This window comes from Malania oleifera, chromosome 5 (assembly GCF_029873635.1).
Source record: "Malania oleifera isolate guangnan ecotype guangnan chromosome 5, ASM2987363v1, whole genome shotgun sequence".
NCBI classification, from domain to species: domain Eukaryota; kingdom Viridiplantae; phylum Streptophyta; class Magnoliopsida; order Santalales; family Ximeniaceae; genus Malania; species Malania oleifera.
This window is the reverse complement of record NC_080421.1, coordinates 56777731-56804350: the sequence shown is the minus strand read 5'-3', so window position 1 is coordinate 56804350 and position 26620 is coordinate 56777731. Positions and strand designations below refer to the sequence as shown.

Sequence of the window (26620 nt, the reverse complement as noted above, 5' to 3'; positions counted from 1 at the left end):
TCCTCGTATAAGGGTTTCCCTATGCATTCAAAATAGATAGTGTTTTTCCATTTCGAACTGGTTGTCGAAGCTAACTTCGCGAGTGCGTCCGCTTTTTTGTTCTCTGGCCTCGGTACGTATTCTATGTCGAACTGAACGAATGCCTCTATGTATTCTCTTGCCTTGAAAAGATATTTCTTCATTCTTGGATCCCTAGCCTCGAATTCTCCTTTAAGTTGCTCTACCACCAGCTGGGAATCACTCAATACTTTGATCTGTGCCACCCCTAATGCTTTTGCCAGACGCAGGCCTGCTAACAAAGCTTCGCACTCCGCCTCATTGTTGGTTGCTATGAACTCCAGCTTTAGTGCGAAGAGAGTTTCATTGCCCTCTGGGTCAGAAAGGATGAATCCGGCTCCCCCTCCAGTAGCATTAGAGGACCCATCAACATACAGCATCCATTCCTCCAACTTGGTGGATGACTCGGGGAGCCTTTCTGCTGTAAAATCCGCGAGTACTTGAGCTTTAACTGTGAGCCTCGATTGATACTATATATAGAATTCACTTAATTCTATCGACCACCTCGTCATCCTCCTCGAACTCTCCAGTCGCTGTAGAATTTGTCTCATCGGCAGGTTTGTTAACACGACAACCCTGTGGGCTTGAAAATAGGGTCTTAATTTCCGTGCTGCACAGATGATGGAGAAAGCGGCTTTTTCCACCATACAATAGTTCTTTTCGGCACCACATAACACCTTACTTGTATAATATATAGGCTGATGCTTCCTGCTTTCTTCCCGGACCAGGACCGAGTTGACAGCATTTTCCGTGCAAGCTATATATAGATAGAGGTCTTCCCCATTCTTTGCTTTTGTCAAGAGAGGAGGGGATTCGAGGTATTGCTTAAGCTGCTCGAAGGCTTTGTCCTGCTCCTCCCCCCATTCGAATCCTCCCTTCTTTCGTAGTGCTCTAAAGAAAGGTAAGCCTTTGTCCCCTGAGCAGGAGATGAACCTGCTAAAGGAGGCTACTCTCCCTATCAGAACTTGTATCTCCTTTTTAGTCCTTGGAGCTTCCATTTCCAGCAGCACTCGTATTTTATCTGGATTTGCTTCTATACCTCTATGAGTCACCATAAAGCCCAGGAATTTCCCTGCAGAAATGCCGAATACACACTTCGAGGGGTTCAACTTCATGCGGTACCGGCGAAGGAGCTCGAACGCTTCCCTCAAATCTTTACAATGTTGCCCTGCTTCCATGCTTTTCACTAACATATCATCCACGTACGCTTCCATTGTTTTTCCGAGCTAGTCTTTAAAAATCTTGTTCACCAACCTCTGATATGTGGCCCCCGCATTTTTTAAACCAAAGGGTATCACTCGGTAACAATACAAACCCCTTTCGGTGACAAAAGAAGTTTTTTCCTCGTCATCTCGACTCATAGGGATTTGGTTGTACCCTGAGTAAGCATCCATGAAGCTGAGAAGTTCATGCCCCGAGGTCGAATCCACTAGCTGATCGATTCGAGGAAGAGGGAAGCTGTCCTTTGGGCACGCTTTATTCAAGTCTGTGAAGTCTATGCAGGTGCGCCATTTTCCATTAGGCTTCCTTACCAGGACCACGTTGCTCAGCCACTGCGGGTAGTCTACCTCTCGGATGAAGTTGGCCTACAACAGTTTCATCACCTCCTCGTCGATTATTTTGATCCATTCCATCGCAAAGCTTTTTTTTTTTCTATTTCACAAGTCGGTGGTTGGGGTTGACTCGCAACCTGTGCTCTATCACAACAAGGTCAATGCCGGGAATGTCTGCGGCTGACCATGTGAACAAATCAGCGAATTCGTCCAAGAGTTCGGTCAGCTCCACTTTTAAGATGTCGGGCAAGTGATTCCCGATCTGTATACTTCTCTCCTGGTGGCCTTGCAGTGGTATGTGCTTGATATCTTCATGTAATGTACTGATCTGGGGATACTTTCCTCTGACTTCCAGATCTTCCACCGTTAGAGCTTCTTTAGCCTCCTTTTTCCCTTTCAAGGCCATTACATAGCAACTCCGAGCAGCGGCCTGATTTCCTTTGGCAGATCCTATCCCTTGTGGTGTAGGGAATTTAACTTTGAGGTGGTATGTTGACGTTACCGCCCGAACTGCGTTAAGGAAAGGGCGCCTTAAGATGACATTGTATACCAAAGGTCGGTCAACCACCAGGAATTCTGTCAACGTCGTTACCTACTGCGGGGTCGTTCCTATTGTTACCGATAACGTGATTATTCCCAAGGGGTGAACGGTGTCTCCTCCAAATCCTACCAAGGGGGTCGAGACGGGTTTCAGTCGTTCTTTGCTGATCTTCATCCCGACCAAGATCGACCAGAACATGATGTTGGCCGAGCTCCCGTTGTCTATCAGTATGCGTCTGACCATGTAATTGGCCACGAGTAGGGAGAGCATTAGTGCGTCATCATGCGATTGTTGCACTCCTTCTTCATCTCCACTGTCAAAGGTTATGACGTCATCTCTCTTGTTTCGTTTGCTACTGGTTTCCTCCTTCTCCATCGTCAGCACCTATTTAGCATATCTTTTGCGTGCACTCCCGCTATCTCCTCCACTGGCGGATCCTCTGAAGATCACAGCAATTTCCCCAATAACCTGCTCTTCCTTCTTTTTTGCAGCATGCCTTCTCTGCTCGAGTGGTTCCCTTTCTGGATTTTCTTTCTTGATAAACTTTGATAGATGTCCCCTTCTTATTAGGACCTCGATTTCTTTCTTCAGCTGAATGCATTCTTCTGTGTCGTGGTCATGATCCCTATGGAATGTGTAGAACTTGGACATGTTCCGCTTATGTAGAGGCGTTCGCATAGGTTCAGGCCACGAGACGTAGTCCTTCTTTTTGATCTGCATCAGTAACTCTGAGCGTGGTACATTTAGGGGTGTGTAGGTGGAGCACTTGTCGTGCTGTCCTCTCATCTTTTGACCCATTTGCAGCGCACTAGTTTCATGCCTTTTTACAGATCTATAGGTGTCTCCAGATTCTCTATTATTGTTTCCCCTTTTCCGCTCCATGCGATTTCCTATCGTATCCATCATCTCCTCTAGGTTTATGTATTTCTCTGCTCGGATCATTAACTCCCCCATGTCCACCAGCGGTTTTTTCCCTAGGGAGTATAAGAAGCTTCCGGGTTGGAGAGCCGTTGTCAAGGCGGCCAAAGCTACCCCCATATCTAAGTTGCGGATTTCTAGGGTCGTTGTGTTGAACTCGTGCATGAAGTTCTTTAGAGTTTCCCACTCCCCTTGCACCATACTCATTAGATGGCCTGTTGTTTTAGCAACTCTCCGGCAACTAAGGAAGTGGCCGGTGAACATTTGCTCCATCTCTTAGAAGGAATCAACAGATCCTGGTTGAAGAGTTCGATACCAGTCTCTGGCAGTACCCTTTAGGGTGGTAGCAAAAGCTCTACACATGATGGCGTCAGGAGCCCCTTGCAACTGCATCAACATTTTGAAATTGTCTAGGTGATCAATGGGGTCAGACAAACCTTCGTATCTTTCAAAGGTGGGCATCTTGAATCTACTGGGCAAAGGAGCTTCCATGATGTCTTTGTTGAATGGAGGCTCTGAGGACCTTAGGGATGCTTCCCCATAGTAAGGCCTAGTTCTACCCTCCTTCATCATCTTCTCTATGTAATCTATCTTCTTTATTCTTTCCTCGAGCTCAGTGGATCTTTGTTGGTTGACGTCCACGCTATTTGCATCTTCTACCTTCTTATTGAGGTGAGTTTTCTCTTCTTTCTCCACTAGTTCGTTAGCTTGCTTGTCTGCGCTGGGATTCTCTTACGGTTGGGGAAGGACGTGCCCTTCTTCACTCTTCTGTTGTAAGAGTTGGTTGGGCACATCCTTCATTTCCTTCTGGAAAGTGAGGAACTCCTCCCTACTGACACCCGATGATTCTGCAAAGGTGGATTGGATGGATTGGGATGGTACTTTTGTATTAGGGAAGGAGGTAGAATTGCGTGAGATCGGCATTGCTGGAATGTTGAAAGTCGAGAGCAAGATAGTATCGCCTCCTAAAAGTAACTTCCCATAGACGGCGCCAACTGTTGCGGGGTAAAAGAGTGGGGATGCTCCTTCGACTCTCGTTGACCTGAAAGAGGAAGAGAAGAAAGGCTTGGAGGACCCGGGGTGTACTCCGGGGGATCTCTCCGATGCCTAAGTAAGAGGAAGGCTTTTAGGAAGGCTAAATGCAACAGTAGAGTAGTGTTTTGTCACTTACCTTTGCCTGTACTCCAAAACCCTTTTTATAGGGGCTTGAGTTGACCGCCGGTTGGCTCGGATTTATTGCACGGGGGCGTGAATCGCTCTCCAGCCATAAGTGCGTGCGCCTATTACTCGGTTATTAAAGGCGTTGGCGTGGATCTCTCCTCTTCTTTATTAGGTCGAAGCTAATCACTCGTCAGAATGTCAGACCCGGAGAACGTGCGAGACAGGCGTTGACCTGCCCTTATTAGTGTGATTTATTATGGGCATATCAATAAAATAAAATAAAAAATCATGAAGAGGTAATTAGTAAATAGTTAAACAAAGAAAAATAAATTGTTAGTGCATTTTAATTTATTCAATCTATGAATATTGATGAAATGGATATATTCCTTTTAAATGGATATGCATCAATAATTAATTGAGTCTTTAGTTCACGAATTTCATAAATTCATAATATTAATTGAACGTACTTTGAATTGACATATGCATCAATTTATTTTAAATACATCCTATATTTATTTAGTTCATGCATAATAAAGGGATATATGTGCCTATAAATAGATTTTTAGGCATTGGTACTAGACACCATTCTTAATCCAACTCAATCATTCATAACCAAGTCTTAAAAAGTTTGACTACCAAAGAAAGATGCTTCGTCATGTAGCTTTAGAAGCTTCCATTTGTGTAGAATTAGAGTCATATAATTCAAATTAAGCTATTATATTTTAAGGGAGATAAGTTAATAAGAGTTTTATTGCACTGATTCATAGGCTAAGCTAAAAATCTGTAGAGAGCATATGTAGAGACCCGAAGAATTATGATATTTAAATAAAAAAAGAGGGAGAAAAATGAAATTGTAAAGGGGGGTCACAGCAGGTCCTCATTGACGAATGCAAGGCGTTCGTCGACGAAGTGGCTTATTGGGATCGTCGACGAGGACACATTCTCGTCGACAAGAAGTTACCGAGAGGGCTATTTCAAGATTTGAAATTCGTCGACCAAGGTTATGAGTTCGTCGACGAACTCCCTTCTTGACCTCATCGACGAAGTGACGTATCTCGTCGACGAAGACCAGTGTATAAGTATGTCAAATTCGGATTTTAGCACAGAAATTTCGTATGCAGCCCTTTCTCTCTCTCTAGATTTTCATTCCCTCTACCTTCTCTCTAAGTTTCTGGCTTGGTTTTTCGCCGGTTCGATGATCCGAAGCCTCCACGCTACTACTGGGAAAATTCTCTTTATATCCGCTGGAGTAGATCATCAGTTAGGCTAACTTGGGAACCATCCCAAATTTTGGGTAAGTTAGTTAATTTTAGTATTATTGGGTATTTGGTGTTTTTGGACTGAGTAGAATATCTTAGGAAAGGAAATACTGAAGTTTTGTTGGGGAAAATGTTAATCTCAAGGTGTTACGCTAGGAACACTACAAGTGAAGAATTGGGCATTTTGTGAGCTTTTCAGAAAGTTAGGTAAGGGGATAAACTAAGCCAGGTTTCTTATGAAAATGTGTTTACAAATTTTACAGCATTTAATTTCAGGTAAATATGTATATTATAGAATTATGTTGGAAATTATGCTGTTGATCAGAAATATGATTTTAGAACAGGTTTTATGATCTGAATATTACCCCTTTTATGTGGCATGGGTAACATTTACCATGGAAATTATGATGACGAATATTATGTTTACAAAACAAGCATGTTATTACTGCTTTTAGAAAAATATTAAAATGATACAAGGATTTTTCAAACTAAAGATTTTATATAATACGCTAGCGTACGGGCCGAGGATTTTATATGATATGCCGGCGTAAGGGCCGAGGTTTTATATGATATATCAGCGTAACGACTGAGGGTTTTATGATATGTTATGTCGACGTAAGGGCCATAAATTTTATATGATATGTTATGTAAGGTTTTATGAAAATAATAACATGATAGATATTATTATGAAATAACCATATATCATTATTTGAAAATATATTATATGTTATCAGAACCTGATTGGCTTGGTTTAGGCTTTCATGAAACACGGTACCGTAGCTATATGATTACGATCATGTATATGTTAGTGCTACCACTTGTCGTAAGGGGCAGTGGGAGAACGACAGTCGATGTTATATAGTGGTACAAGATTTTTTTTTAAAATTTTTTTTGGTAAAATAGGCAGGTCGTTACAACATGAATCTTTTTAAGGAGAATAAGATATTCATGCCCTATTTTAATTGTGAATTGTGTTTATATTTTGAAATTTTTTTTTTGAAAATTTTAATGTGTTAAGAGAACTATGACGACAAATCTTTTTGGATTGAAGAAAATAATGGGTACAATCTTTAAATATGTTGACTTTTTGAGTCTGATCCCTATTTTGATGCTAACAAGGCACCAGTGTCTTATCTATGCGTTGAGTGCTTGTACAGGATTTTATGTTGGCACGCATATAAGACAAAGGGAAATGGAAGCCAAAAGCACTTAAAGAGCACATACTACTGGTGCATTCCATGAAGACAGAAGAGCAATGAGTAAAAGAAGACATATTTATTTTAATTGTATATGTATTTATTTTTTATTATTTGGTCTGTAATAATGCATGCATATGCATGATATGATTTGAATGTTCTGATGACCGTAGACTGACCTTAGGGCACCTAGAGTTTAACCAAAAACTCTTTTCATAAAAACTAAAATCAAACAAAAGTTTTGGAACAGTTTTAGATAACTTTGGTCTACTGAATGTTGGGTCTTAGGCTTAATTCAAAAGTTTCGGTCAATCGAACCCTTTAGTACAAATAAGCTTGGTCAACCAAACCACTATTTGCCCAGAAGTCAAAAGTTTGACCTGTGACGGTCAACTGAACTTGTGGAGTTATAATTGCCACTGTTGACTGAACTGTTCGAAAGTCAACTTTTTTACTTTGGATGGTCGATCGTTCTAAAATGAACGTATCATTCACGATCAACCGAACTGAAGCGTGTCTAACACCCAACTACTTGGTCGACCGAACCTTGTAGTTCAAATTGGCCACGGTCGACCAAATCTACCAAACCCACGAAAGGGTTCAAAATCATCTTGAGACGGTCAATCGAACCTATAGTTCAAAAGTTCCATAGTCAACCGAACTTGTCAATATGGTTGATCGAACCTCTCGGGTTGGAAATTTTTTTAAGATCTAAAACGTCATTAATTTTTAATTAAACTTTTTTAAAATACCGAGCATATCCATAACAATCATAATTTTTAGAAAATCTATAAATATCCCCTCATTACTCTAGATTAGCAACTTTGATTAGCAAACCTTTTCTCTCAAATTTTGTACTTAATCAAAGTTCCCCCCACATACTATTTTATTTTAAAAATCATTTTGGGGTTAAATTTTTCATACTCTCCAACTCTCTTTGTTACATTTTTTGAAATATTTTTTAAAAAGAGTATTTTGTTTGGGCATTTGTTTTTATATTCATTGCACAAATATCTTTGAGCTTAACTCCTACATTCTCTAAATATTTTTCATTTGCAAAAATTTTTGTTGGAGAACATAATACTCATTTTCATATATATTTTATTTGTACAAAAACTTGAAAACCAAACCCTAGGTTCTCCTACTTAGTACTGAAAATATTTTTTGGAGAAGTATTTTATTAGGGTTCAAATCTTTGATGCATTTTATCATATATGTCTTTCATCGAAGATTGGAATATTTGTTTTACACCCTTTCTTTACTAAGTATATTTCATATCATTAGAAAGTGCATGTTTTGAGCCTTAAATTTGTACACATATGCTTTTTGAGAAGCATTATCTGTTGTACAAAAAATTATTATTATTGATGTTGTATTCCTGACGGGTTGTCGGAAGAGGGAGACTAGCCTTGTGAATAGTCCCGGACTTGCTTAGACCCGGTTAGGAGAGCATCGGGTTAGTTCAGACCCGATTAAGAGAACTAGGAAATGCACCCTCCTGAGAAAGTGTGCATGGTGTTGACTCCACCTGTTAAGTGAGTTGAGGAATGTCCGCCCCGTAAGGACATTGTAAACGGCTTTTGCTCGACCCGTTTAAGTGAGCAGGTTTAGTATAATCCTTGGAGGGTATGCTCAAAGCGAGGACATAGGTTGGTTTGGCCGAACCTCGACAACAAATATCGTGTGTCACTCTCTCCCTATCTCATTTACTTTCTACACTTTAAATTTCATATGTGTATGCTTGTTTACTTATCATTATAATCATTTGCATGCACACATTTAAATTAAATGAGATTTACTGCACACGTGTATGCTTAAACTCATGATTTAATTATTTCATATACACGAGTGTACATTGAATGAGATATGATATGTGTTGAATCAGCATAAATGTTTAATTTTAACCAAAAAGTTTTTTAAAACCCAAATCACCCCCCTCTTAGGATCACACCAATTCCAACAAAATATTTTTATAATAGCAAAGTAAGTATCCTCTTATTCAATCTCCTTGAAAATGGATCTGTCAATTTGAAGACTGAAGGAGCATGTTCCCAAATGAGACATGGTGGATCCTCTATATGATTAATTCTAATGATATGTGAAAGTTAATTTTTTTTTTTTTTTATCTTTGATTTATTTGACAAGATCTGTCAATTTGAGGACTGGAGGAACGTGTTCTCAAACATGGCGGTGGTGGATCTTCCGAATAATCAATTTGAAGATACATGGAAGAGGCATTTGTCTTGATCTTCAATCTCCCTAAAAAGATCTACCAAATCGAGGGCTCGAGTAGCATGTTCCCAAACATGAAAGTAGCTGGTCTTCTAAATGGTAAATTTGATGATCTATTGAAGATTTATTTGTCTTGATCTTCGATCTCCCTAAAGAGATGCAATGATTTGAGGGCTTGAAGAGTATAATCCAAAATGAGGTAGTGGTGGATCTTTTAGACTATCAATTTGACGATCTATTGAATACGTGTTTGTCTCGATCTTCAATCTCTCTGAAGAAATTTGTTGATTCGGGCTCTCAAGGAACATGTTCTCAAACACGCCAACGATGATGATGTTTAGTGAAAGATGAATTTGAGTTTGATATTAATGAGCATGAGCTTGATCACAAAGAGCATGTGTTACAAATCACACGAACAAACGATTGCAAACTTATTGTTCTTCTATCAATTGTCGATCTCCATTATGTATGCCGCTTTGATTTTGAGGGAGTCACCAAATAATAGTGATTTGGATTTTTTTCATTAGTTCATATGTGACTCATTGGTGGGGATTGAGAAGTTAAGGAGGTTCTTTATTGGAGGGATTAGGGTCTGGTGAAACCCTAACACTGCTAATATCTTGACACGTGTTCCCAGGTAGTATATGGGCGACTAATCATATTTAATTAATAAATTGTATTGGGGTGAGGGCTCTCTAGGCATGGCATGGGACTGATTACTTGGACCCACATCAGAGTGGGGTCTACCTGACATGGCATTTCAGTACGAGGAAGGCCCCGCCATTTTCCAATATTTACGCTGCAACCAACAAGGGACACACCACGTCAGGGTGTTCTCCTTTCAGCGTACGAACTAACCTCTAATCTCCTGAAATTTGTTCGAAATTTAATCGCTCTACGGTGGCGTGACCGCCTCGGCTACCCCCAGCCTACTAAGCGTCGAACATTTCCTACACGAACCTAAATCCAAACGAAAAAGTACACGTGACTCGTCTCGTCCGAGGCTAAGGTTAGGTTCCTTCGCGACGCGCTTCTTCGCTTTGCGATATTTTCCTGATTTCTCCTTCCAGCTGTTGCAGCTCAGCTAGCTCTCAGTATCCGCTATTTTCGCAGGACAGAAAAAAAATTTCTCAGCTAAAGCTTGGTAAGCCCCTGGACTCTTGAGGTTTTATTAGCTCGCGTGGTTTCTAGATCGCAATTGATGTTGAAGTATATTGAATGTTTTTTCTGGTATTAGTGAAGATCTGTGCGCTGCTCATGCGTTAAATTTTGATCAATTTTGATTAGATTTTTACGGGCGATTTAGTTTGATTTTCGGCTTCAGATGTGGAGATCTCGCGGGCAGAGAAGCGCGAGTTGGTAATGTCGGCTTCGATCCATCACACTGGTATGATTTTGACCTTGATTGTGGGAGAATAGTTGGAATTGCTTCATTTTCAATCGACATATTTGCCATAGATTGTTTCAGTTATTATTTTATGAATTGAATTAATACGTCTGAGAATTCTAAAGCTATGTAGGTTTGATTGCAGAGAACAGCTGTGATCGCTTTTAAGTTTTTCTCTTTGCGAGTTGGAGATTAGCCATGGCACAGAGCAATTGGGAAGCTGACAAGATGTATGTCATGTTCTATTCTTCACTTTTCCTATCTATAATTTGATAATTTCATCTGGGTTTATTTGCCTTCTAGGAAATGCCAGTGTCAACTGTTGTCAAGCAAGCAACATGTTAATCTTTACTTCTTCTTCTTAATTTACTCCTCTCCCTTTTTGCTAGGCTTGATGTTTATATTCATGATTATTTGTTGAAAAGAAAATTGCACGCTTCTGCAAAAGCTTTCATGACGGAAGGGAAGGTTGCCACGGATCCAGTAGGTAATGTTGTTAGCCTATGGAATCGCAAAATTTTAGTCTATTATCATATATGGTTAGAAGAATTGGTAACTAATTGTTGTAACATGGTCTTTATTGAACAATAAATTGTGATCAGTTGGGAATAAATTTTCCTTTCTTCCTTCCTTCTGGAATAGAAAATTAATAGAATGGATATTTGTATGTATAATTTAGAATGCTTGATGTAGAATATAAACTGTTTATGTATGTAATAATTTGACTTTGCAGCAATTGATGCTCCTGGAGGATTTCTTTTCGAATGGTGGTCTGTATTTTGGGACATCTTTATTGCAAGAACAAATGAGAAACATTCTGAGGCTGCTGCAGCTTACATAGAGGTGCCTCTGATTTTCATAATCATTTGTAGTTACTCTGATATCATTGAACAATTTTGTCTATGAAAAACTAAATGTGGCTTTTGTTATTTTATTTCTTTGTTATTCTCCCTCCTCAAAATAATTATTTTCCTTCGTTTTTTTTCTTCTTTTTAAAATAATTTTTCATAAAAACTAGGCACAACAAATTAAGGCAAGGGAGCACCAACAGCTGCAAATGCACCAATTGCAAGCCATGCAGCAGCGCAATGCACAGTTGCAGCGAAGGGATTCTAGTCATCCTCCCCTTGGCAGTTCAATAAATGCTATGAATTCTGAAGGAATAATGGGGCAGCCATCAGCCAGTGTACTGGCGATGAAAATGTATGAAGAGCGCATGAAACATCCCCATTCAATGGATCCAGAAACATCTCCAGCGCTTATGGATGCCAATAGGATGGCCCTACTGAAATCATCAACCAATCCTCAAAGGTAAATTTCTTCATACCATATTCACAAACTTGAGGTTGTGTTTGATTTTATTTTACTTAATAGTTGAGGACATTCTTCTTATATCTTGATCCATTCGTTCAGTCCGTTGGTACAAGGGAATTCTGGGGGCATGTCTGCAGCTTTGCAGCAAATCCAGGCACGAACCCAAATGACCACTGTAACTACTTGAGCTATTTTTTTTTTTTGGTTTTTCTGTTTAATTCATGGTTACTTTCTCTTACTTTTTAGTATGCTTGAGCTCCATCATTATGGACCTTGTAGGACATCAAAGGCGAAGTTAACTTGGGTGCAACTCAAAAATCTTTGCCCATGGATCCTTCATCAATTTATGGACAAGCAATTTTACAGTCAAAATCAGGACTAGGCGGTGCAGGTATTGTCACCCAACTCTCTTGATATATTATCATCCTAAATGTGTGTAAATTTTACTTTTCCAAAGAGCATATGGATCTGGATATATATGCCAAAATTGCCTGAAATTTTCTCTTACACAACTATCTGGACTAGGTGACATAACTTCGTGGACAACCACAGGTTAATTAGTATTGGGACGACTTATCTTCAGAGGTTGATTTACCTAGTGGAGAAACACCAGTAAATTAGTTACTGTTTACTTTCATCTGTAAATGTGTTGTATCGGCAGATTCATTCCTAAGCCTGACTTGAGTAGAGAGAATTCACTTATGGTAGGTGTTTTGATGTTGAAATTCAGCATCTTAGGATAAAAGTATGTTGAAGACTAAAAGCATTGAATTATTGTGCGAATCTTATGTATGTACTTAACTTAATGCAACCTTAAGTTCCAAATACTTGATATAAGCAACATGATTTTTCCCTTGCCAGTTGCCATCATCCAGTATCATACCCTTTCAAGAAGTCAGGTGAATTATTGGCCTCTATATATGCCCCTTGTTCTTCCTCTTTGGTTCTTTCAACTTGATTGGATTTTCCTTTATTGGTGCATCCATTGGTCTTTCTTACAAGTGATTGCATTATCTTAAACAACTTTTGTCCTACCTTGTTTATAATTGCTGCCACCTCTTGCTTCCTGTCAGAACATTCATTTATTGTTTTGGTTATTCTTGTGTTGCTACTTGCTAATATGTACTAATCCTTATGAACATTTTCATTTAGTCTACTTTTTTTTTTGGAGCATCTATTTCTTCTTAAGCACTCGACATTTTGTTCATTAAAACCTGGACTGCCTTATAAGTGGAAGATCTATTGGTAAATATGACAGCTTATGAATACAGATTATAAATGTTTATGAATTTAATTATTTTTTATGCTGATAGATCTATCACTCCAACTTATATATTTGATTGTCATGAAGCAAAAGTGTAACTGGAAAAGTTAATGGACAAATTATAAGTTAGCTCTGAAGCAAAATCTGTAACTGGAAAAATGAATGGATGTTCAAGGGGGTTCCCCCCTTCAGTAAATTACCTGGCCCATAGTTGTTTATGAACATGAGGATTCAACCACTGGCACCTGCGATGTTCCTGCATGGAAGAATCGTATTTTTCTTCCAAATTCATTTATTCGTTTATTTTCTTGAATCTTTTTGAGGAAGCTTGTTCTGTTTCGACCCTAACCCAGGAACTCTTGTTGCTGATTTTCTTTCATGCATTTATTGCATCAGCATTGATCTGCACATTATGACATTTGTTGCATAACAGATGTTGTTGTGGTTGCGAAAGCTGAATTCAATTTTTAATGCATGAAATTCATTACTGTGATTACCACAACAGAAATTACCTAATTCGTATGGCACCTCCTAATATGGAGTGTAAAGTGGTTCAGATTATCGATTAACCCTAGATCTTTTATTTTGAACTTATTGAACAATTTCACTCAATTTTGAGATATCTTCTACACACTACAATATTTAATTATTGTATGTAGATCTATTATTAGTGGCCATCCTAGTAAACTCCTATAAAATTATTTTTTTATTTTGAGTAGAATCTGCCTTCCACCATCCCAAGGGAATTCTTCTCTGCTGAAATATAGTGGTAAGGCTGCCCAGAGTTTACTTTCTTAAACCATATTAGAAGTGGGGACCTTGTGCACTTTCTCATTTTGCTCAAACTGTTTTGATATAAAGTTTCCAGTAATCAAATTGATGTAGGAAAATATAGTAGTGATGCCATGCTTCATTTTTTTTTTAAAAGAAAAGAAAAAGATTTATTAGTGGGCATTGGGTGACCTGTTGAGTTCATAAACATTAATGTAAACTAATAGATGGGTTACTTAATGAAGTTGTCAACACGTGTGGACCGGGATCCAATGCCTCAACGGGGATAGCTATCAAAAAATATGTTCGTCCTTCATCTTGCTCTTTATTGGTTCACAGAGTTGTCATTAACCTTTTTTGTCTAGGTGTGGATAAGTTCATCTAATTACTATCGATTAATTGGTCTCTAGCTAATCCTCGGGCCTAAGGAAGCAATAGTCTATGATCTACGTTCTAGAGCCATGTTCGAGAGTTCAATTATGTGAGGGGAAGGTACTACTATCCCCTACACACCCATTATTTTGAATGGTACCATGATAAATTCTAGATGTGCAAACATTAATCAAGAATGGTCTTTGATTCTTTAGTGAATTGGGTTGCCTTTCCTTTAAATATTGTTCCACCTTGCAACCATCGGGTACCTGGTAGAGTTGTAAGGATTTCCTCCCTCAAGAACCACACGAAGAACAATAACATGCCACTTTGGGGATCTATCGTCTAATTCATTAAAGCGTTTTAGGGTTTAAGCAAGATATTGTGCATGGAAGAACATACTAATATGAGCAACAAAACATGCACCCAAAGTTACCATAGTAAAGGATCTAATTTGAGGAAGCAAATATCAATTAACATTCACAAAATGCACAGAAGGAAAAAAAAATATCCACTAACCTTACTCGCCTAAAATAAAGTAGCAATTTTGGCATTTTATATGCAAGGAAACACTTATTATGTACATGGAAACTTTCTCTCTTTCTTTTTTTTTTTGCCTCAAAAAGACTTTCCTTTTTTATTTCAACTAATCTTGTTTACCTATAAAAAAAATCCCTAAGTTAAATAAGCAAATTTGACATTTTATGTATAAGGAAATATTTTGATTTTATGCACATGGGAACTTTCTCTCTTTATTTTTTTGCCTTAAAAAGACTTTCCTTTTATTTATTTATTTATTTATTTCAACTAATCTTACCTAATCTTAAAAAAATAAAAAATTTAAGTTAAAGATGTAAATTTGACATTTTGTGTATAAGTAAACATTTTTACTTTATGTACTGGAAACTTTCCCTTGCATTTTTTTGCCTTAAAAAGACTTTCGGTATTTATTTTGCCTCTTTAACAAGAACTAGAAACCCTAATTAACACTCACCAGAGAAACCCTAAAAACCCTAGCATTTTCCCTTATTGAAACCGTTTCTTTTTTTTTTGGTACCGACTCTAAGGTCAAGTCTATGTCTAGAAAAGTCCTAAAACCTAAATAAACTAAATTTTGGTACTTCATCTAATTTTTTTGCAATTATTGTTTTTTTAAACCAATTAATAACCACTATAAACTACGCCTGTGATGCACTTAATGTCCTAATTTTTTCACACAGAGCTGGTCCCAAGCCTGAGTTAAGGAGGAGGGTTGCGTTAGGTAGCTGACAGCTAGCGTAAAATTTGTCAAATCACTATGATATGAATCCTTACCGAATATTTTATCGGGGCATCCCCTACGAGTGACGTGTTGCACTTGAACCACCCGAGTGTAGCGAAAAGTGGGAAAGGGTGGGCTAGGTCGTCGCCTCGAACGGCGCCTGGGTACGGTGTCAAGCATGCGAGGGTTCCTGCATCATTCTGGAGGTGGGCAGGTAAAGACGTTAGTTCAGGAAACTAGGGTTAGATTAGCAACTTAAAATATAGGGACACTTTTGGGTAAAAGTATGGAAATTGTGGATACAATGATTAGAAGAAGAATTAATATAATTTGCCTTTAAGAAACTAAGTGGGCGGGGGAGACTGGAAAAGAAAAACATAAGAATGGAGTAGGCATTAGTATAGACAAAAACTTAAAAGATAGCGTTGTGGATGTAACTAGAGTAAGTGATAGAATTATAAAAATCAAGATGGTATTAGGACAAGAGATAATAAATATCATGAGTGCTTATGCTCCTCAAGTTGGCTTAGCAGAAAATCTTAAGAGACAATTTTGGGAAGATTTGGATAGTATTATACAAGGCATACCAACGACTGAGAAAATATTTATAGGAGGAGATCTAAATGGACATGTTGGAAGAGATAATAAAAATTATGAGAGGATACATAGAGGATATGGGTATGGAAACAAAAATGAGTCTGGGAAGATAATCTTAGACTTTGCTATGTCATATGATTTTAGTATAATGAATACTTGCTTTAAGAAGAGAGAAGAACACTTAATAACCTTTAAAAGTGGACAAAATAGAAGTCAAACAGATTTTTTTTTAACTTGGAGGGTAAATCGTTTATCATGCAAGGATTGTAAAGTTATTTTAGATGAAAGCCTAACCACACAACATAGAGTCTTAGTGTTAGATATATGCATTAAAAAATGGAAGAAAAATGATAAAATAAACTAGTGTAGGAGAGCTAGATGGTGGAACCTAAAAGGAGAAAATATAATAAAATTTAAAATAAAATGATCAAGGATGGGGATTGGACCTTAGAGGATGGGATAGATACAAATACTCCTTGGAATAGATTAGCTAGCTCTATTAAAAAGATAGCAAAAGAGATTTTAGGTGAATAAAGGGGAAGATTCTTGAGTAGCAAAGAGAGTTGGTGGTGGGATAAAGATATACAAAAAATCATAAAGACAAAAAGATTTTGGTATAAAACGTGGCAAAAATGTAGAAACAAAGATAACTTTGAAAAATATAAGGTGGCAAGAAAAGATGCAAAAAGGGCCGTTAGTGAAGCTAAATATAGATCATTTAATAGTTTGTATGATAGATTAGGTACAAAAGAAGGGGAAAGAGATATATTTAAACTTGCTAAAGTTAGAGAAAGGAAGAGCAAGGACTTAGGAAATGTAAAATGTATAAATAGTGAGGATGATTTTGTCTTGGTTAAGGACGAAGATATTAAAGAAAGATGACGAAGTTACTTTAGTAAGTTGTTTAACGAAAACTAAATAGAAGGCTTAAACTTAAGACTAAAAATATAAAATTTATTCGCAAAATTAGAGTTAACGAAGTTAAGTTTGCACTAAAAAAGATGAAAAATGGGAAAGCTCTGGGACCAAATAACATCCCAATTGAAGTTTGGAAATGCTTGGGTGATAACGGAATTATATGGTTAACTAATTTATTTAATAAAATTGTAAAAACTAAGAAAATGCCAAATGAATGGAGGAAAAACACTTTAATACCTATATACAAAAATAAAGGAAACATTCAAAATTGTGATAACTATCGTGGAATTAAACTTATGAGTTATACGATGAAACTATGGGAAAGGGTAGTTGAACAAAGAATAAGGTTAAATGAAGATCTCAGAAAATCAATTTGGTTTTATGCCTGGGAGATCTACCACATAAACTATTTATCTTTTAAGAATAATGGAAAAGTTTAGGGAAAAGAAGAGGGACTTGCATATAATATTTATTGAACTTGAGAAAGCATATGATAGGATACCTAGGGAAGTTTTATGGTGGGTTTTAGAAAAAAAGGGTGTATGTTGTAGGTATACTGATGTCATTAAGGATATGTACGATGGAGTAATGACTAGTGTAAGGACTATAGAGGGAGATATTAAAGAATTTCCAATTAACATAGGTGTACATCTCGGATCTGCTTTGAGTCCTAATTTTTTTGCTTTAGTGATGGACCAATTGACTAAGAGTATTCAAAAGAAGGTTCCATGGTGTATGTTGTTTGCAGATGATATTGTATTAATTGACGAAACTAGGGATGGAGTAGAAGTTGAGTTAGAATTATGGAGAGAAGCTTTGGAATCTATAGGCTTTAGAATAAGTAGAAATAAAACAGAATATATGAAACGTAATTTTAGTAATGATAGGAGGAATATTGAAGACAAAGTTAAACTTGATGATGAAGAAATAAATAGCACTTGTAGATTTCGATACCTTGGATCTATTATGCAAACTGAAGGAGAAATTGAAGATGATGTAATGCATAGAGTTAAAGTAGGTTAAGTAAAATGGAGAAGTGCTTCAAGTGTGCTATGTGATCGTAGAATACCCTTAGAATTGAAAGGGAAGTTTTATAGGACAGTTATAAGACCAGCTATGCTATATGGATCGGAATGATGGGTGACGAAGAAACATAATATCCAAAAAGTAAAAATTTCCGAGATGAGAATGCTTAGATGGATGAGTGGTCTAACATTGGAAGATAAATTAAGGAATGAACATATTCGTGGTAACTTAGATGTAGCTCCTATAGAAGATAAGATAAGGGAGGGACGACTCAGATGGTATGGACATTTGCAACGTAGGCCTTATAGTGCACCTGTGAGGAAGAGTGACTAAGTTACTGTGGGGGGCAGTAGAAGGGGTAGGGGTAGACCTAAAATAACTTGGGAGGAGATAGTGAGTAAGGATTTCATATCCTTGAATCTATCAAAAGAAATGGTCCATGATCGCATAAATTGGCGGAAAAGGATTCATATAGCCGACCTCACTTAGTGGGACTAAGGCTTGGTTTTGTTGTTGTTGTTGTAATTAATAACCACTATAATTAAATAAAATTCAAACAAATAGGTTAAATCAAAAAATAATTAAAAAAACTACAATGTATCCTAAACACTCCGAAATAATTTTATTGAAACAACACAATTTAAAATTCATTTAAAAATAACAAATTTGTAACTAAAAAACCTAAATTAAAGAAAATAGAAATAAGGCATGATAATCACTGCTTGCATACACTAGCGTAATAAAGACTCAAACTTTAGCGCACACATGTTATAAAAATTGAAGCTTTAAGCATTATTGAAGTTAAATCTTAGCATTAACCTAGAATCCATGGTGTTTCATACCAACATCTTCAAGTGCATGTTTTAATTTTTTTCCACCAAAGATACATGAAGACACGTAACATACATGAGATTAGAGGGAGTTTAGAAGCATATACTCTTCAAACTTTTCTCTTAGCATTGAACACTCAATGGAATTGACAACAAGATCTTTAGCTTGGAGAAATTCTTCCTCAAGCCTTCAATGTGTGGTTCCTCCTGATCATACCTCTTTCTCTTTGGTGAACGTGTGTGTGTTCTTACAACTCCAAAAGTGAGTGAATCTTCCCCCTTGAACGTGTGCCTCCTTTGATTGAATGTTTCTCCTTGGTTAAACGTATCTAGTCCAAGCAATTGAAGATGCACGTGTTCTTTTGGTCTCCTCTTTGGGATTGAATGTTTGTCTTCTTGTGTTGAACTCTCCCACCCTTGATAATTGTCTCTCCTTGTTCTCCCTCTTGATTTCAACATTTGTGCCTCCTCCGCCCCCCCCCCCCCCAACCCCCAAAAACCTCCTTTAGGGTGAGAGCATGGCCTCCTTTTTATAGAGAAAAGGAAGCTAGCATGCCCTAGCTTCAAGATTTCTAAAATTTCCCTTTGCTTTTGAAAGGAATGCTCTTCTTGTCCTCACAAGGTGTTTGGGCAACACCCAAGATTTATCTTCCATTACATTTCAATTTAAATAGAAACCACACCCAATTTTAACTAAATAGTGACTCCAAAACAAGAAACTGAGGCCTCAATGTACTCTGGATGCATGATTTGCACACTACAGCATCGGGAGGGAGAGCAGTGCTCTAATTGACTGCTTTAGATTCAAAATTTATCCCTTGAATGCTCAATTAGTCCTAAAATTATCCTGATTATTGGCTAAATTGACCTAGGACAAAACAGGGTGTCAATAGAAGTAACGATATGGATGTTACAGTGTTGTGTAAATTGGAAGACCAATCACAGCAATAGGTCACCCCTTCTATTTATAGTATATGCAGGAGTGAAGTGCTCTAAATTCAAATCCTTGGATTGGTCCTCACAGAGTAGATCCAAGTTAAGAAATGCACCTTTTGATACAAATTTGACTATAAAAAGTGAGGATTTAGGTAGCTGTCGTATAATGCAGTTCACTAAATTACATCATTGCATTTTGGGATGATTAGTATACATCTAGGTTTTATTAGAGTTGGTAATTTTTAATGGTTATTGGGTATTAATGGTTGTTGGGTATTAATGGTTGTTGGGTCATTTAGCATTATTATTATGTGTTAGAGTTATGTTATTAAGTGTGAGTTAGTGAGGGTATTATGATCATTAGCATTGTGCTTGATATATATTATAAACAGTGGGAGAGACCTATCATATAGGTTATGTCTTCCATTTTACCCAATTATTCAACATGGTATTAGAACAAGATCTGACTTAAACCCTGAGTGCATAACAGCACCAAACCCTAAACCTCGAACCAAAACCAAACCCTAAAAGAAACCCTAAACCTCAAGCCTGTGGCTGTAGAGGGATTATTTGCACCACCAAAGACCAGAAGCAAATTCTAGGAGCTGCAGGAAAAGACTCTAGTTGCCAGAAAATCCTGGACACTGCTGCCCTCTCAGAAACACAAATAAATCCTTCATATTTTGCAAAAATAACCACTTAGAAACACACTGAACCAGCCAATCAACTGACCTGTAAAATTTCATAGCTAGGGAGAGCTCCAAGCGGTGGCACACACCGGCTGGAGGCTGGTAGCTCTAACTCCAAGCCCCTGCGCATGAGATTATTTTGAGCAAGTTTTCAGCTCAGATTTTTTTTCCAGAATGGCCTGATTTCCTTCATAGACCATGGTATAAGTTGTTGGTCTTGTTTTTTGTTCAAAGATTCAGCCTTTTTCAATCACCCACTACTGGCAATTCATTAGTTGTTCTTCAATATTATTAAAGTGATCAGTTGGTGCCTTGTGGCAGTGGCAGTGTGTGTAGTCTAATTTATAGGGCTGTGGCAATGCTATGCCCGATTGTTGGTGGCTCTTTTGTGATTCAATCAGTGGTTGACTCATTTGTGGTTGTTTTGGTTGGTCTAGAAGTTTGCTTGTGGTTGTTTTGGTCGGTCCAGAGGTTCATTTTGGTATTCCAAGAGCATTTTGTTCGCTGTATAATTCTGATTTGCTGCTGTATTGAGGTTTTATGTCGGGATGGCGTCCTCGAATCCCAAAAGCGTGTTTCCCTTGTCAAGCACTTGTTTAGGTGAACAACATACTATAAATGTTTTAGAGGAGGAGTATTCAAGGTTCCTATAGTATTAAGCATCTCAACAAGCAACTCATCACAGTGCATCTTTTGCTCAAACGGGTAATCCTACAATTTGTATGTCATATGTTATCTCTCCCACTAGTCCTTGGATTATCGAATCTGCTGCTACTAACCATATGACAGGTGTAACGAACTTCTTTTTTGCTTTCCAATATCCTAAAAATCCACCTTAAGTCCCCTTTGCAATGGGTCCACAACTATAGTTAAAGGAATAGGAAGAGTAAATTGTACTCCTGCCTTTTCTCTATTTTGTGCATTCCTAAGTTCCCTTTCAATCTCATGTCAGTTAGTAAGCTTATAAAGGCACTAAATTGTTCTGTAACCATCTTTACTGATTTTGTGGTTATTCAAGATCTGAAGACGAGAAAGACAATTGGCACAGGACGCGAAGCTTGTGGACTTTACTACTTTGGGTTTCTCTCTTCTGCCATAGTCTGCAGAGTTGTTGCTACACCCTTCGAATCCATTGTCACCTTGGTCGTCCATCCTTGGAAAGATTGAAACAGCTAGATGCTACCTTGAGTTCTGTGTCTAGTCTTGAGTGTAAATCTTGTTAGTTGGGAAAACATCATCATGTTCACTTGTCTTCTTGGGTCAATAAATGGGTAGATAGTCCTTTCATGCTTTTCCATTTTGATGTTTGGGGTTCTAGTCGTGTCATGTCGAAATTGAGGTTTCAATACTTTGTTACATTTGTTGATGACTACTATAGAATGACTTGGTTGTATTCAATGAAAGATTGTTCTGAGTTGTTTAATATCTTTTTTGCCTTCTGTTCTCAAATAAAGACACGGTTTGATATGCCACTCAAGATACTTCGCAGTGACAATGCTAAGCAGTACTTCAGTACCCAATTCATTATCTATATGACTAATCCTTGGTATGATCCATCAATCATCTTGTGCCCACACTCCATAACAAATGGAGTTGCAGAATGGAAAAACAGACAGATTCTCGAAGTTGCTCATACTCTATCGAATCAAATGAATGTCCTCATAATTTTTTGGAGTGATGTCATGCTCACTACTTGCTCTCTTATTAATAAATTACCATCCTCTATCCTTGGTAAAATCCCATATTCAGTTATCTTCCCTATGGCTCCTTTGTTCTCCTTTCTTCGTATATTCGGTTGTGTCTTTTGTCCATCAATTAACTCTAGGAACAGATAAGTTGGCTCCTTGTGTTTTCATATGTATTTTTCTACGATATTCCTATAATCAAAAGGGATATCGATGTTATAGTCTACATTACAACAATTTTTTTGTCTTTGCTGATGTCACCTTTTTTGAGTCTACTCCATACTATTTTGATTCCTCGAGTTATGTTGACCTTAATGAGTCCCTTCCTCTGACTTGTCTTCTAGATCGTAACCAATTATCTGTGCCCAATCTTCCTACATCTTCATGTACTTTGAGTCCTTCTCATTGTTTGGATCATCCCAATTTGGAGGTATACACATGGTGACTCAATGGAGGAGAGCCTTTTCTAGCTTCTACTTTTACGCCTTTGTTTTTTTTCATTAGACGATCCTATTTCCCCAGATGTTGATCCTCCCTTTGATGTTTGAAAAGGTAAACACAGTTGTACTCAATATCCAATATCTAATTTTGTTTTTTATGATTTCTTGTCACTCTCATATTATTGTTTTATTAGTACCTTGTTTTCTGTTGCTCTCTAAAATCTATTTCTAAAGCCTATCCCATTCTAGGTGGGGGAATGCAATGATTGAAGATATGCATGCACTACAAGATAGTGATACTTAAGTTTGTGGTTGGTTGTCATTGGGTGTATATTGTGAAGGTCAATCCAGATGGTTTGGTGGCTTGATTGAAGGCCCACCTTGTTGCTAAGGGATATATACTCAATATGGTTTGGATTATTTAGACACATTCTCTCTAGTTGATAAACTTGATTTAGTACATTTGTTCATCTCCTTAATCACTACTTGTCATTAGCCTCAACATTAGTTAGATGTGAAGAATGTTTTCCTACATGGTGATCTTCAAGAGGAGGTCTATATGGAGCAACCACCTAGGTTTGTTGCTTAGGGTGAGTCAGGCTTAGTGTGTCGGCTTAAGAAATCATTATATGGTTCAAAACATCCTTTGAGAGCATGGTTTGGTCGATTCAATGCTGTTGTATCTGAGTTTGGCCCCCAATAGTGTGCGGTGGATCACTCCGTATGATATCATACTCCATTTGGCAGTATTTTGCTTATTGTGTATGTAGATGATATTTTGATTACTGGAGATGATGATCAAGGCATCTAGGACCTAAAGCTTTTCCTTCATACTAATTTTCAAACCAAGGATTTGGGACGATGGGAAGTACTTCTTGGGTATAGACGTATTGAGATCTTGTATGGTCACTGATAAAGTATGTTCTTGATCGTTTCGATGTGATTAAGCTGTTGTGATCCAAACTTGTTGATACACCCATGGATCTCAACAGTAAGTTAGTGCCAGATATGGGTGATTTGTTGCCTAACCTAGGATAGTACTGGAGACTTGTTGGAAAGTTGAATTATCTTACAGTCACTCAACTAGATATGTCTTTTGCAAAAAGTGTTGAGTTAGTTTCTCGATTCTCCAAGAACAAATATTTAGGATGCAATAATCAAATTTTGAGATATCTTAAAGGTGCACTAGGGAGAGTCTCTTATATTAGGATCGAGGTCACACTCATATTCAGGGATGTACAGATGCAGATTGGGCTGGGTCGCCTTCCGACCGAAGTTGGTGGTTATTTGGTTTCTTGGAAGAGTAAGAAACAAATTGTGGAGGCCGGGTTAAGTGTTGAGTTAGATATAGGGCTATGGCTCACACTACATGTGAACTTGTTTGTTTGAAGACTTGATGCAAGAGTTGGGTTTTCCACATTCTGAGCCTTTGAAGTTGATGTGTGATAATCGAGCTACTATTCATATCACCTCCAACCCGGTCTTCCATGAGTAGACAAAGCACATTGAAGTTGATTGCCACTTTATTCAAGAGAAATTTGTTTAGAAGCTTGTTTCAACCATTCATGTGAATTCTGATTTTCAGCTTGCTGATTTATTCACTAAAGCCTTGGGAGGTGCTCAATTGAAATTCATTTGTGATGAGTAGGGAGCATATGCTATATATGCTCCGGCTTGAGGGGAAGTGTTAATGGTTATTGGGTCATTTATCATTATTAGAATGTGTTAGGGTTATGTTAGTAAGTGCGAGTTGGTAAGGGTATTATGGTCATTAGCATTGTACTTGACATATATTATAAATAGAAGGGGAGACCTATCATTAAGGTTGGTTCTTCCATTTTACACAATTATTCAACAGTAGCTATTTTTGGAAAAGTTTAGTTTCTGCTTTTATTTTATATGGGGTATTTAAAGCCAAATCTGGCTCAACTTTTATGTGATTGAGATATTCCAGCATTTTCCATTAATTTATTTTTCACTTCAGGATCATAGTAATTGGCATCCCCCCCCCCCCTTTTTTTTCCACATCAAGAGTATTCTCACCCCGACATTTGGAAATTTGTTCCTTAAATCACTCTAATCATCCTATATGAGCATAAATTAGGGTAACTACAATCCATTTTTTAGTCCCTTGATAGGTGATCAGCTGTCTAAAAATTGGACATTTTCTAAATAATTTTAAACATGTTTTTTTATTTTGTAAAGTTTTTCATTAAGTCATGTTAAAAGAACCTGTTGTATTGTGGGTTCGCAGGAAGAGTCACAACTGGCAATAGGGATGGGACTTTAGCGTGAAACTAAATTGTGCGTTCAATGACAGAAAATTTGTCTAGTTTTTTTTTTTTTTTGAAAATTTTGAGAAAAGTTTCTTCTGAAAATGGAAGTGGAATTCTTATGTTCAGATGTAATTCTTTTTTAAGTTTTTCCAATTTTATACTAGACTTTGGGAAAATATATTTTTGTTATTTTTGAGGATTTTCCTAGTTTGTTTCTCAAGTTTATTTGACCAGAAAATACCTTACCGCTATGACCACAAAAATGGAAAATGTTTTCCATAGCTAAACAAGCCCTTAGAATCTTTATTCATCTTCTGCAGTGCACAGACCTTGTATTCATTCACCAATTGCTCATGGATATTCTAGATAGGCTACCATAGGCACTAATTGTGCTCCACCTTCTAATTATGTGAATTTTCTGTTTTTTTTTAATAATTATTTTATGTTTAGATAGCTCAATGATTTCTATTATGCAAATTGAAGGACTTTTGTTATGATCTTGGTCAGATTTTTATTTATTTATTTATTTTTAAATTGTAAAACACATGAACAACTCGAGGAATTATATTTTTAATTATAGAAACTTGCCACTTGATCTCTGATTAAACAAATTTTGTTAGATATAATTTGAAGAAGTGGATAGTTCAGGCACCCTTGGCTGACCATTTGTTGGCCAACCTAAAGCAAAATCCTGGTTTGTCTTTTTTGGTTTAGTCCTGTTGTGCTGTCTGGACATTCGTTTTGTTGACCTCAATTCTATTGATTGTATTGTTCCATTTTTCTTAGTCCTTAGTCCTAGTTTTTCCCTTTTGTATATAATTTGATCTTTTCAACATGAATTATGGTTGCTAGTTATATGCATTCATTAGCTCCATGTCACCCCGTGAGTTCAAATTGGAAACCCATGGCTGGAAAATATCAGTTCTTGCAGTCATTCTTTCTAGATTTCTCTCTTGTGTGAGGTTTTTCTCTGACCAAAATCATTTCATATAATTATACTGTTGTAAGGGCTATTCTAAGTGGTGCTTTGACTCATTCATGACCTTTAAAAATAAAATTAGAAGGCTTACTAGTCAATCTTGTTATTGGCGGTCTGGCTTATAAATGGCAGAGAAATATATGACAGAGCATCTTTGTCTACTATTGTAAGATATTTAGTCCTCCGCTGTTCTGTAATATAAAAGATTGTGTTTTCATGAATTAACTTTATTTCTTCAGGATTAAATCAAGGTGTCACTGGTCCATTAAAGGGTTGGCCTCTAACTGTAAGTTGTACTAGGCTTTTTCTTTCTGTCTTTCTGTCTTGGATATTCTTCTCTTACATTCAATTTGGAAGCATGCATGTCCTTTGACCATGGATTTTACCAAAATGAACAGGGAATTGACCACTTGCGACCAAGCTTAGGTGTGCAAGTACAAAAACCTGGTCTACAGACCCATAATCAGTTCCTTTTGGCATCACAGCAACAGCAGGTCATTGCACAGGCGCAGGCACAGGGTGTCATGGGAAGTTCACCCAACTATGGTGATATGGATCCCCGTAGATTTTGTGGATTACCTCGGGGTAGCGTGAATGCAAAAGATGGCCAATCCACAAGAAATGATGGATCTATATGCTCCCCAGTACAATCAAGTTCACCAAAGGTTAGCAGTCACAAGGCACCTGCATGGGCAAATAGATGGTGCCTTTCTCTAATAGTTGACAGTTTAAAAATTTTATGCTACTTAACCTTTTTTAGCATACCCTATCAAATTCAAGAAGAATCTCTTGAAGATTAGCATTCATGTGGTGCATGCATGCACACACAGGTTTCACTCCACAAGTAGTTGGTACTTGGCACTTGAAAAAGATAATGTGCTTGTTTGTCTCCTTTATGGTTGTATTAATAGTGTCCGTTATCCCTTTGGATGATGTTTATCAGTGAAAATTTTTCTAA

General features: G+C 37.4%; 1 protein-coding gene across 2 annotated transcripts in view; it reads left to right on the top strand.

Annotated features, from left to right (window-relative positions):
• Window positions 1-9767: 9767 nt before the first annotated feature.
• Window positions 9768-26620, top strand: part of LOC131155304 (transcriptional corepressor LEUNIG_HOMOLOG) — a 30829-nt gene continuing 13976 nt past the window's right edge. The window contains exons 1-10 of one of the 2 annotated variants that reach the window (XM_058108340.1): window positions 9768-10061; window positions 10205-10304; window positions 10450-10534; window positions 10694-10791; window positions 11038-11147; window positions 11323-11615; window positions 11718-11793; window positions 11898-12009; window positions 25902-25948; window positions 26061-26327. In XM_058108340.1, coding sequence (XP_057964323.1) covers window positions 10503-10534; window positions 10694-10791; window positions 11038-11147; window positions 11323-11615; window positions 11718-11793; window positions 11898-12009; window positions 25902-25948; window positions 26061-26327 — 1035 coding nt within the window. In that variant the 5' untranslated portion in view covers window positions 9768-10061; window positions 10205-10304; window positions 10450-10502. The remainder of the gene's footprint in view (window positions 10062-10204; window positions 10305-10449; window positions 10535-10693; window positions 10792-11037; window positions 11148-11322; window positions 11616-11717; window positions 11794-11897; window positions 12010-25901; window positions 25949-26060; window positions 26328-26620) is intronic. The other variant, XM_058108341.1, reaches the window with a different exon arrangement.